This window comes from Brachyhypopomus gauderio, chromosome 5 (assembly GCF_052324685.1).
Source record: "Brachyhypopomus gauderio isolate BG-103 chromosome 5, BGAUD_0.2, whole genome shotgun sequence".
NCBI lineage: Eukaryota > Metazoa > Chordata > Actinopteri > Gymnotiformes > Hypopomidae > Brachyhypopomus > Brachyhypopomus gauderio.
The window spans coordinates 8,530,500-8,542,422 of record NC_135215.1 but is presented as its reverse complement, the minus strand read 5'-3'; the positions used below and the strand labels follow the sequence as shown (position 1 = coordinate 8,542,422).

The 11,923-nt window shown below is 39.1% G+C and overlaps 1 protein-coding gene across 3 annotated transcripts in view; it reads right to left on the bottom strand.

Annotated features, from left to right (window-relative positions):
* Window positions 1-275: 275 nt before the first annotated feature.
* col7a1l (collagen type VII alpha 1-like) overlaps window positions 276-11,923 on the bottom strand; it is a 59,200-nt gene continuing 47,552 nt past the window's right edge. Inside the window, exons 57-78 of one of the 3 annotated variants that reach the window (XM_077005358.1) lie at window positions 11,807-11,845; window positions 11,149-11,241; window positions 10,771-10,815; window positions 10,647-10,682; window positions 10,530-10,556; window positions 10,345-10,428; window positions 9,934-9,996; window positions 9,268-9,285; window positions 9,109-9,144; window positions 8,984-9,022; window positions 8,855-8,890; window positions 8,576-8,704; window positions 8,250-8,342; window positions 7,095-7,286; window positions 6,742-6,846; window positions 5,249-5,293; window positions 3,711-3,785; window positions 3,124-3,174; window positions 2,924-2,965; window positions 2,407-2,457; window positions 2,275-2,328; window positions 575-1,188 (exon numbers count right to left, since the gene is read on the bottom strand). In XM_077005358.1, the coding sequence (XP_076861473.1) occupies window positions 1,177-1,188; window positions 2,275-2,328; window positions 2,407-2,457; window positions 2,924-2,965; window positions 3,124-3,174; window positions 3,711-3,785; window positions 5,249-5,293; window positions 6,742-6,846; window positions 7,095-7,286; window positions 8,250-8,342; window positions 8,576-8,704; window positions 8,855-8,890; window positions 8,984-9,022; window positions 9,109-9,144; window positions 9,268-9,285; window positions 9,934-9,996; window positions 10,345-10,428; window positions 10,530-10,556; window positions 10,647-10,682; window positions 10,771-10,815; window positions 11,149-11,241; window positions 11,807-11,845 (1,365 nt within the window). In that variant the 3' untranslated portion in view covers window positions 575-1,176. Of the gene's footprint in view, window positions 350-574; window positions 1,189-2,274; window positions 2,458-2,923; window positions 2,966-3,123; window positions 3,175-3,710; window positions 3,786-5,248; window positions 5,294-6,741; window positions 6,847-7,094; window positions 7,287-8,249; window positions 8,343-8,575; window positions 8,705-8,854; window positions 8,891-8,983; window positions 9,023-9,108; window positions 9,145-9,267; window positions 9,286-9,933; window positions 9,997-10,344; window positions 10,429-10,529; window positions 10,557-10,646; window positions 10,683-10,770; window positions 10,816-11,148; window positions 11,242-11,806; window positions 11,846-11,923 lie in introns of those variants that run through there. The other 2 variants (XR_013130826.1, XM_077005359.1) reach the window with 2 other exon arrangements.

Below are 11,923 nucleotides of genomic sequence, written 5' to 3'. Positions count from 1 at the left end.
CTTTTTGGGACACTCAAATAAATGTAATTTATATTTATATAAAATAAGTGTCATTTATATTTATTTTCCCATTAGTAGCTACAGCTCATAGTAGAGCACCAACGCTGAACAGTGTGTGGGTGTGTGGCCTCTTCACCTTTTGTCCTCGCATGTGACGGTTTTGGCCTCCAGGGGTCCCAGGCATGTAGGCCTACAAAAGAGCACCAGAGTTACGGAGCTACTTCTCAAGGGAGAAGATCAGCAGCAGGTAGCAAATGTGAGCACGCTGCATTACCATGTAATCAGGCCAGGGGGCGCTCCTCTTCACTTTAGACATTGCTCCTAGTGCATCAGAACTTGACATGACGCCCTAATGAAACCCAAAAAGTGACACAAACAAGCTACACCAGAAGTGCATGTTTTCTTCACAGCGTTCCCTTTGTAGACATAAATGTCTCTTGTTCTTTGGCATTTTTAAAATCTGCTTTCTGTGTTTGTGAGATCTCGATAGTTAGTTTCCAGTTGTTAAAGTGTGTTCAGGTTTAGAGGTGGATTAGAAACACCGAAGACAGGAAAAAATACACCAAGACAAATGTAGGAGACTTAACCAAATTTACTGACAACCATGCACTAGAAGATTAAATACAAAAGACAATAATGTCTGTATCAGTGAATTTCACCAGTGGAAACAGGCAACACAGCATCCAGGGGAAATAATACATATAGATTCAATATTTTTACTGTAACTGTAGAAAAAAAAAACAAATTTTGTTCAATGTATTTTAAATAAATAAAATATATATGCAGTCATAAATCATAAAGGACTATATTTTGACATGACATTATTTACCTTTTTAATTAATGAGTGTCTAATTTGGTGAGCAAAGCCATGTTTGAAAGAAACTGTGCCGTGTTTATTTATTAAACCAACAATCCAAAGATTCTCAGACGTTCTGACATTCCATCCATCATTCCTCATTGTGCAGCAAAGCATTTCCACCAATCAGAGACCCTGTACTCATGTCAGGTACCATGACGATGAATGTGACATAAGTGCATGACATCATCATCGTGCGACTCCCCATGTAAGGCTGGCCAGTCAGGTCCTCCCTTGCTTTAACGCCTCACAGTTTCTACACACAGGCTCTCAGGAAGGCCACGTGTGCTGTGGGAGCTTGAGTGTCCCTTTAACTGAATTTAGGGGAAATCCTGCATTAAGAATTCAAACAGAGAACGTATCAAAGAGAGCTGGACCAGCCTAGTGCTGACGTGCATGTTTAAGGCTTCTGCATGCATAGCGTTACGGAACTCGACAGGAAACCATAGCAACGACAAACGCATGCTTGGCAGTTTCATTCATCATAACGCATAATTACTTCAAGAATGAGTAGTATGTTTCATGTCATGTTCTGAAACATTCAGTAAAATCTTTTTCAATATCCCCTTTCGTGTCTTTTGGATTTGATAGTTTGCACTGGTGAAAGTCATAGAGGAGTTAGTGTAGTCAAAGTTTTAGTACAGCATCAAGACAAATCATCCAAGCAAGGAAAGACTGCGCTAAGCTGAAGGTCCTTTTGTCCAACTCAATCAAATCTAATTAGCTTGCATATGTTCAACAGACAAGACGTAATGTTCTCTAATGTTATGAACGTCCTCTGATGTCATGCCACAAGCTATGGTCTCATGCTGGACAGAGTTCATGCTAGTTCAGATGTAGGTGAGCACAGTTTATGAACAAATACAGTCTATAGGACATCTACATACTCTTTAAACATTATTATTTTCTGATGCATTATAGTCTTTCAATTCTACAGATTCTGGTTCAGAATAATTTCTGACATGTCAGGGCTGCTAACCTGGGCTGCACCAAAGGCACAGAAGAGTAAACTGGTTTCCTGAAAAAGTACAAGGTTTCCTGAAAGCTTTAAATATCTGTCAGGACCAGTTCCCAAGTTATCACTGATGTAACTAGCAGGCCCTTATTTAGAAGAGATACTGATTAGAGAGTCTCTTTATTTTGCATAGCATATTACAGCCTCTGCAAAGCACACAGCAGTGTGTGTGGTGGGGGGTGACTTGTGCACAAACTCAGAGATGTGTATATTAGTTCTTTACATTCCTTAATAATGATTATTTTGGGTTGTTGTGTCCAGAAGTGTGAATATTATGGCAGAGTATGTAGACTTTCTGGGTACCGTGCGGTAAACCTTCTGGGTACTGTAGGGTAAATTTGAAATGAATGAGAACTCGCAAGAGGTCAAATGCTGAAAAAGAAATGCAGACAATGCCGCTTACCTCATCCGCAGCTTGGGTGTCATGGAGATCAGAAGATGGGGTGGTTTGACTATACTGTAGGACGACATATTACACACTTCAGTTAGACTTCCATACATGTTCATTAGCAAATCAATGACATAGAATCATTACCTGCTCTGTCACCGCTGCTGAGAATGGGATCTGTGTTGTTGTATAGGGCTCCTGAGGTTAATGAATATTCATCATGGATTAATCGAATGACTGTATAATTTATTCATGTGGATAACAGCTAAACATCAGAGACATAAAGACACTTGGGAGTTCTCTTCTGTGTGAAAAGCACTAGCTGATGGTGGTTTGGATAGTGATCATTTCACACGGACACTTTGTTCAAACACAGACACTCTCAGCTAAAGTACAATCATATATTTTAAATATCTATTTTAGCCAAATGATGCAGAAATTGTGAAGATTACCAAAAAGCTTAAAAATCAGTGTCAGGATCAGGATCATCTGTCATTAGCTTCATATTCTTCATACCTTGTTAAGTGTATCTGGAGGAGTTGACTATGTGTACTGCAGTGATGGAGAAGTATTATATATACAGTATATTTAATTCCAGGTAGTTCTATATGTTCATTGTATTATCTATATTGTCAAAAAAATGCTAAGATTGGAAAAGACTCACTTTGATTTGTGAGTATGTGAAGGTTTCCATTGTTTTCATGATCTGGAAAAATGAGAAATAATCAATAGTAAGTTCTGTTTACTTTTTTGGCTATTCAATAATTTCTAAAATTACGGTGGAGCAATAATGTATGATCTTTTGGCATTTGAAAACAACATGTGTAGTTGGGAGTTGTAGTTCTCTAACACTCCAGCTCTTACCTTGTCCTTCTGATCGTGGAGGAGAGTAGTGTCCTCTGTGACCCGTTCATGCTGTGTTGACATAAACAACATGTCTGTAAGACTCTTACAGTGTTTGAAACGTCACTTAGGTGAAAGTTACTGACATGGCTTCTTGGACCATACTTAGAGCATTATCTCTGCAAACAGCTGTAGACTTTATATATCACACTTTTTATAAGGTGTACTACAGATTAAAATAATACTCATTACTGACTTTTTCTTGTTCTTTTTTGAGATGTGAGCAGTCAGGTATGATGTAATAAGTTTAAACGCCTAGAGCGTGAGAAGGAGGTATATCTGCACTCTGGTGGAAAAGTGAGTGTGAGTGTGAGTGTGAGTGTGAGTGTGAGTGTGTGTGAGTGTGAGTGTGTGTGTGTGTGTGTGTGTGTGTGTGTGTGTGTGTGTGTGTGTGACCATGAAGACTCTTATTTCTGAGCCACAAAAAGGCAATTTTTGTCATCTAAAAACTAATTGCAAGTACCACCGAAAGTTTTACTTCATGTTTAAAATCCCAAATTGTCTCCTTGAGACAATTCAGTCGTGTACGTGGTTGCAGAAACACCAACCTCATATTCATACACATCCTCATCATACAGCTCTTCCTCATCATACAACTCCTCTTCCTCATGAGTTTGACCTTCCTTTCATTTAAAGACATGAGAGAACACAATCACAATTCTCGCAATTCATTTATTAAAATATCAAATCCAATCCACATACATCACTTGGGAAATCGCACCAGTATTTTCTGATTCAGAGGTCAGGAAGTGGTGACCTGCTTGTAAATGTATAAATTATTTGAATAATGTAGTAACTGTTAGGAAGGGAACACTGTTCAAATGTCATGACATCAGTGACCAGTGAAGTTTTTTTTTTTTTTTTATAATTATGAAATATTGTTAATATATATTGAAAGGCTTAATAGGCATTATTATTATTATTATTATTATTAGTATTATTATTATTATTATTATTATTTATTGTGAATTAAGTAATGGAATTACTTAAATTGTGATTTAGTATTCTAAACAATATAAACATGTTGTCGTGGGATGGAGCCCCCTGCTGGCCACCTCCATCAGCAGAGACAGTAATTCATGTTTGTCTTGTAGGTGTTACATTGTGTTTGTCCCTCCGGTGGGCGTGGCCAATTAGGTAGTTCACCACCTGAGGGTCGTTTTTCTGTCTATACATGTCTTGTCTTTGTACCAGTTGACTAATGATTATTGTGTCCTTAATTTGAATTAAGTCACGGGTTTTGAGTTGGTGCACTTTTATTCATTAAAGTTATTCCTGAGACTGTTGCTTCCTTATTTTAACACTTCACCTGTAACACATGCACTTTCTTTTAGCTGAATGCACAATGACCATACATTAAAATAATACTTGTTACCTTAAACTTTTTGAAACTTTGATTATATACTGCAATAATACTGTCAGATTGTCTGTACATACACACACTGTTTGCAGTGTGTAGAGCACCTAGGTAGCTTGCTAGTCATGTACAACTAGCTAGCCAATCTACAAGGTATAATAGTAGCTGTTGGTGCAGGAGTGAAATCTAGCACCTGAATGTCTGGAAGGGAACAGATTCACAGGTAGATCATGTCATAGGCATTACATAATTATTAAGCAGACAATTTTTTATTGTTAAGTGCTGGTTCGTTATGTTTAGAAGATACGACTGTATGAGGTGTGAGTTGAGTGCTGGTTTATCATGTTTAGAAGATTTGAAGATTCGTCTGAATGGAGTGTGAGTTCAGTGATGAAGATTCATCTGAATGGAGTGTGAGCTGAGTGATGAATATTCATCTGAATGGAGTGTGAGCTGAGTGATGAAGATTCATCTGAATGGAGTGTGAGTTCAGTGATGAAGATTAATCTGAATGGAGTGTGAGTTGAGTGATGAAGATTCATCTGAATGGAGTGTGAGTTGAGTGATGAAGATTCATCTGAATGGAGTGTGAGTTGAGTGATGAAGATTAATCTGAATGGAGTGTGAGTTCAGTGATGAAGGTTCGTCTGAATGGAGTGTGAGTTCAGTGATGAAGGTTCGTCTGAATGGAGTGTGAGTTCAGTGCTGGTTCGTTATGTTTAGATTTACCACTTGTTTCCTGCGGCGTTTATTCCGTCCTTTATTGCTCTTACCCTGGTTAAGAGTTTCACAACCAAAAAGTCAAGGTGACACTTCATTTAATTTAGCCATTAAACAGTATTATAACATATTATATTGGCTTTTAGTGAGTTTAACTTTAGTTAGTGCTGAATATTATGATAACACTTTACTTAATATTAAGACATGAATGATGAAGTAATCCAGTCATTAGCCATCTAGTACATACTGTGTGCTCCTAAGAAGAGCAATATGGATAAAAAATTATGTAAATACATTGCCTGGCCAAAAAATGGTCACACACACTAATATATGATTGTTCTGCTTTTAGCTTTGATTATGGAATGTATTAGCTGTGGCATCGTCTGCAACGTCACATTTATTTCTGTCCAGAGTTGCATTAATATTTCCCCAGGATCTTGTGTTGATGATGGGAGATTTAGACCACTGTGCAGTGTCTCCTCCAGCACACCCCAAAGATTCTCAGTGGAGTTCAGTTCTGGACTCTGCAGTGGTCAATCCATGTGTTAAAATGATGTCTCATGCTTCCTGAACCACTTTGTCACAATTTCAGCCCGATGAATCCTGCCATTGTCCTCTTGAAATATGGCCGTGCCAACAGAGAAGAAAAAGCCCACAGAGGGCATAACCTGGTCATTCAGTATATTCAGCTGACCAACTGCAGCACCCCCAGATCATAGCCCCGCCTCCACCGGCCTGTATGGCCCTGATGCGCCCATCACTCTGGAGCAGGTACATCTGGTAAAACGGGAGGTTCTGACCTATATGCTTACTTAAATCCAGGTGGTGACCTTTTTTTTGACCAGGCAGTGTATAATTGTTTCGTCTTGTAATTGGACAGTAAAAGCCAGGAGGATGCTTAGTTCAGCCCACTGGGTCAGGTTGGCTAAGTCAGCAAATCCTAGCAAATTCTACTTAGAATTCTACTTAGTAGAAATGTTTAGTTTTGTAGCACATAAACCGGTCATGCTACAACATATCACCACAACACATCAAAGTTAAGTATAGTGTTACCACGTTTCTAAAATTAGTGTAGTTTAAATGCTAGAAACATGAAAGAAATCCTGTTGATTATATATTAAGTTCAATTTAGCTTAATAATTTGTTTATCATTGATAATAATAATAATAATATATTTTTAATCACAGTTCATTTAGAAAGGAGGTTAAGAATGTTTATATTACACTCTTAAAAGAAAAAGGCAGAAACATTTCTGGACTTGTTAGGCTATCCACAACCCCCCCCCCAAAAAAAAACCAGAACTTCAACAAGAATGTTTTTTTGTTGAAGAGTGTAGATATTATCTGGCTTTTACACTGAAAAGGACACAAGTATGCATCCTATATAGTTGGAGGATGTGCAGTAACTAAATGGCCGTTGCTGAGAGGACAGCACTGTGCAGATGGGATTCTTCTTTCTAGAGAGGTACGTAAAGGTAAGACACACTCCACCTTGACTCTCACCTTGACTCTCTCTCTCCCTTTCTTCCTGTCTCCGGTCTTCTTCCCCGTGTCCTCCTGACTGTGAAGAAGAGCTTCCATACTTACCTCTGCCTTTACTGAACCAGCCTGTATACACACACACACACACACACACACACACACACACACACACACACACACACACACACACACACACAGAGACACGCACGCGCGTACATGAACACACGGAGAAGAAACCAACCACTCACAACAGCATTTCATCCGAAGGTCCCAAATAACAAAAACCGAAAATAAGCACCCTAATTGCACAATCTCAGACTTCACCAAATAATCCCCATTCTACACTCAGATTACGTCCAGAGGGAAGCAGCCACCTTGCCTACCCCCTCTGAAGAGCTGTCGGTTTTGGTGATGCCAGAGTCCTGTGTCTTTGTGAGGTTCTCCATCCTCACGTCTCCGTCCTCTTCCTCTCCAGTCTTACTCCCTGTTCTGTTCAGCCCAGGCTGTCTGTGCAGGGTGGTGATGGACCGCTGAGTCCATGTCTCCTCTGTCTCATTCACCGATTCCTTCACAAACAAGAAAAGGCACAAAAATTATAAAATAATTAGTAAGTAAATACAAACCGGATTCCAAAAAAGTTGGGACACTAAACAAATTGTGAATAAAAACCGAATGCAATGATGTAGAGATGGTAAATGTCAATATATCAACATAGATGACAGATCAAAAGTTTAATCTGAGTAAATGTAACACTTTAAAGCAGGGTTTTTCAAACTCTGGGTTGCGACCCTTGGATGGGTTGTGAGCCAAAAAAAATGGGTCGCTCAAAAATAAATGTTAATATATTTAATTAATTGTTATATTAATGGATTATACTTTTGCGAGTGACCGTAGCGCGCGACTGCCCCCCTGTCAACAATTCAAACAGGAATACTTTCAGAAAGCGTTGTTAGTGAACACAATCCACCGTGTCATTCGCTGTTGCCAGCTGAAACTACAGTGCAAAGAAGAAGCCATTTTTAAACAAGCTCAGATGTTTGCACTGGACCAGGGGTCATTTAAAATGGAGTGTGGCAAAATTGAAGACTGTTCTGTGGTCAGATGAGTCATGATTTGAACTTTTTTGGGATTTGTTGATGCCATGAAATTTTTAAACAACATATTTTTCCCTTCAAATGATACATTCTCTCAGTTTAAACTTTTGATCTGTGATTTGTGTTCTATTCTGAATAAAATATTAGATATTGGCACCTCCACATCATTGCAGTCAGTTTTTATTCACAATTTGTTTAGTGTCCCAACTTTTTTGGAATCCGGTTAATGCAATCTTGAGTCAACACCTTGGATTAATGCCTCATTCAGCCATGTGGTTACAGATTACCATAGAAAAAGAGGACTTTGTCCCTTTTCCTCTGACTTTTATTTTGTAGTTTTTCATTGAACACTTGAACTTGCAACCTTGTGCTTAAAGTTATTGCACTGGCATTCTGGAACCACAGTTTTTATTTAGTTCTTAAGTTATTCTTAACCAGATATGGTTCCGGAAGTTTCCCTGGATCATTCTCTTCCTCAGTCAGTTCGTCAGTATGTGGTTCACTGGATAGTTCATAAATGGCTGAACTCTAAAAAGGAGAGCATTGCAGATTTATTACTGTTTTGTTTTTTTAGTGTCATTATTAGTGTCATTATTTATGTATTAGTGTCATTATTTCATTTGCACACAGAATGGAAATCTCAAAAACGATTAAATTAAATTTGATATAAACTTTTAAATGAGCCATTTGTAAAACATTTGATAGTTTATAAAATGACGACTATTACAACAGACGACTATTACATAAAGATGTAACTTTACAGTGTACTCTGTGATGACATTGGAGCCTGGGTCTGTCCTCTGTCCTTTTTTTTTAGTGGCAATCTCATGCAGGAGTTCCTCCATACCATCCTGGAGTAGCCTGTCAATCAAGGCCTTCAGCAAAGACAGCTGGGAAATGAAGTTTTATTGTAGTTATGTGGAAAAACTTGAGCCTTACTGCTCAATCTCATTACTGCCAGTTTGACATTGCCTGAGAGCATGATAAGATCACTTGATTTCACTGTGCAAGATATTGAACATTCGATGTTGACAGCTTACCTTAATGCCATATGATTCAAACAATTCTTCAATGGTCTAAAAGAAACAGAACTTGCTTTCTAACTGTACATTGTGTCAACGACATTAGATTTGGTACTGCATGAATCTGAGCATATGAGTTCTGTATACCTCAATATCAACAACACTCCCTGGCAGTCCGGTCTCCCCCTGTGTAAAACAGGTACAATTAACATGATAATGTCATTAATTAAACACTTAGTCCGTGATGTGTGTGTATGTTTAGGAGACGGCACCTTTTCTCCCTTCAAGCCTCGCTCTCCTTGTTCACCCTGTAAACCAGAGTGGCAAAGCTCCTCGTGTTTAGTATAGTTCACTTCACTCTGGTCATATTTTTGCTATTTAAATTAATCTTAACCACAGCAGGGTTTTTTATTTATGTATAAATATCTTACCTTCATTCCAGGAGGACCCTACATACACAAACACACCCATACAATAGCATTAGACACCCCACACTGAGCACCAATAGCATTAGACACCCCACACTGAGCACCAATAGCATTAGACACCCCACACTGAGCACCAATAGCATTAGACACCCCACACTGAGCACCAATAGCATTAGACACCCCACACTGAGCACCAATAGCATTAGACACCCCACACTGAGCACCAATAGCATTAGACACCTCACACTGAGCACCAATAGCATTAGACACCCCACACTGAGCACCAATAGCATTAGACACCCCACACTGAGCACCAATAGCATTAGACACCCCACACTGAGCACCAATAGCATTAGACACCCCACACTGAGCACCAATAGCATTAGACACCCCACACTGAGCACCAATAGCATTAGACACCTCACACTGAGCACCAATAGCATTAGACACCCCACACTGAGCACCAATAGCATTAGACACCCCACACTGAGCACCAATGCAGATGACTACCATTCACACACTGAGCAGGTGACTACCATTCTTTCTCAAGTATAGTATGTGTTATTTTTTTAATAGTTTAATAATCATTATTTCATAATATATGTATTGCTGGCATTAGACATAGACAATGATGGATTCCTAAATAGTATGCATGTAGCGAGAACATACCATTGCTCCAGGGGGACCCATTGGGACTGGAAACACTTCTCTTATATCATCTATTGAAGCACCCTATAAAAGATCACCACTATAGCATAACCACTCCCACTAACCAGCCAGGGAGCTCGGTTTTATTTGTGTTATTGGACAGATATGAAAGTGAAAGACACAACATCATCAACATTTTGTATGTATTTTTAGGAAATATTTTGATAGTAATAAACATCGATTTTGCACTGGCTTGCAAGTTGGGATATTTGTGATTCAGCAATTATTGGGCAGTATTAGATAGTGAGAGTTTGTATTATCTCAGATTACACTGATGTCAGACAACCACTCTTTTGATATTTTTGTTGCAAATATTAAAAGATAAATTCATGATTACATTGATATATGCATTAATGTTTGAATGCTCCCTACCTCCGGCAGAATAATCGGAGGACCTGGCAACCCTGGAGTACCTGGCAACCCTGGAACGCCTGAGTCTCCCTTTTCTCCTTTACCCTGACAACACACACATTTCTGAATAAGACCTAAGAGGAATTAAATTAAATCATTTTATAGTGGAACCAGTTAAATACAAATATAGCTGTCAAAGTTCTTACATCAAGACCAGGTTCCCCTTTCTCACCCTGCCAATAAAAATACAAAGTCCAAATTACTATATTAAGTTGGGGGGGGGGGGGGGGTCAAGATTTTAAGGAGACATTTTTTTTACACACCTTTTGTCCATCTTCACCCTTTAGTCCTGTCTCTCCCTGCAGTGCACACGTGTACACATTAGATTTAACAATCAGGCATGTTGCATTAATAAAACTCCATCTGGAAATTAACAAAGCCTCTTACATCTTTTCCTGTTATTCCACGCTTTCCGTCCACGCCAGGTTTACCCTACACACAAGACACACAAGCGTCAAATAGTTTTGGGGCTTGAAATGTCCTCTCAGGTGTAATTGAGTTGGCAACTGGCAACTGGCAACCAGGCAACTGCAGCGAAGAAATTAACTTTCACATCTGTTTCATTTTGTGATGTGTGACGCAAAAAATTACAGACTGTCAAAGTTTATTTTAGCTCCTATGATATTGAAGATTTTCTGGTTTGTTCTTCCAGTAGTGATGCTGATTACACTCATCGTTTTTCTAACACCACGCAGCCTGAGGCTTCTGGATCTGTCACCACCATGCGTCACTTTAGAAAGGTGTTCTAGAAAGGTTTTCACTCACAGGGGCCCCAGGTAAGCCAGGTATCCCAGCAACCCCCAATCGTCCAGGGTCCCCTCTGTCCCCTCTGTCCCCCTTGTCCCCCTTGTCTCCTGTCTAATAAACCGCACACATAGACACACGTTAACTTTCATGCACTCATTTTGATCTCCAGAACATGTTATTGCAATACAGTTCTCTAATTTCATTTCCACAATGGAGCAACAGTATGTTTTCTACATAAATAGCACACATCAACCCAACAGACTGAAACAGCATGTTAAGGATGTTAAGGTCCATCAGCAGCCAAATTACACACCATGTCATTCGCAAACTATCAATCCACCATGGAAACTATGAATCACGCTGCCTGCAACCTTTTTTCTTAATGTGAGAACAAGTCCTTCTGGCTCCTGGTTCCCCCATAATCCCTGTTTCAGGACTTAAATAATCTTAAAAACATCAGTGACTTTTAGCTTAGAAAGACAGAGATGAACTGTATTTGCTAAGGTTTGTGTGGTGTATACTAGTCCAGACTGCACAGAAGTGTACTTTGCTGTGCCATGACCTTTGATCCAAACATCCAAACATTCACTTAGAAGCCATTAAGTACCTGAAGTCTTAGATTAAAGGCTTAGATTAAAGAGTTCAATTAAAACATACCATTCTGCCAAAGACTCACCACAGCATTCCCGGGAAGAGCTGGTTTTCCTGGTGCACCCTACAGATGAGATGAGACAGAGACAGGAAGAGATAGACGAGAGAGATAAGATAAAGTATTAACAGATGAGACAGAGAC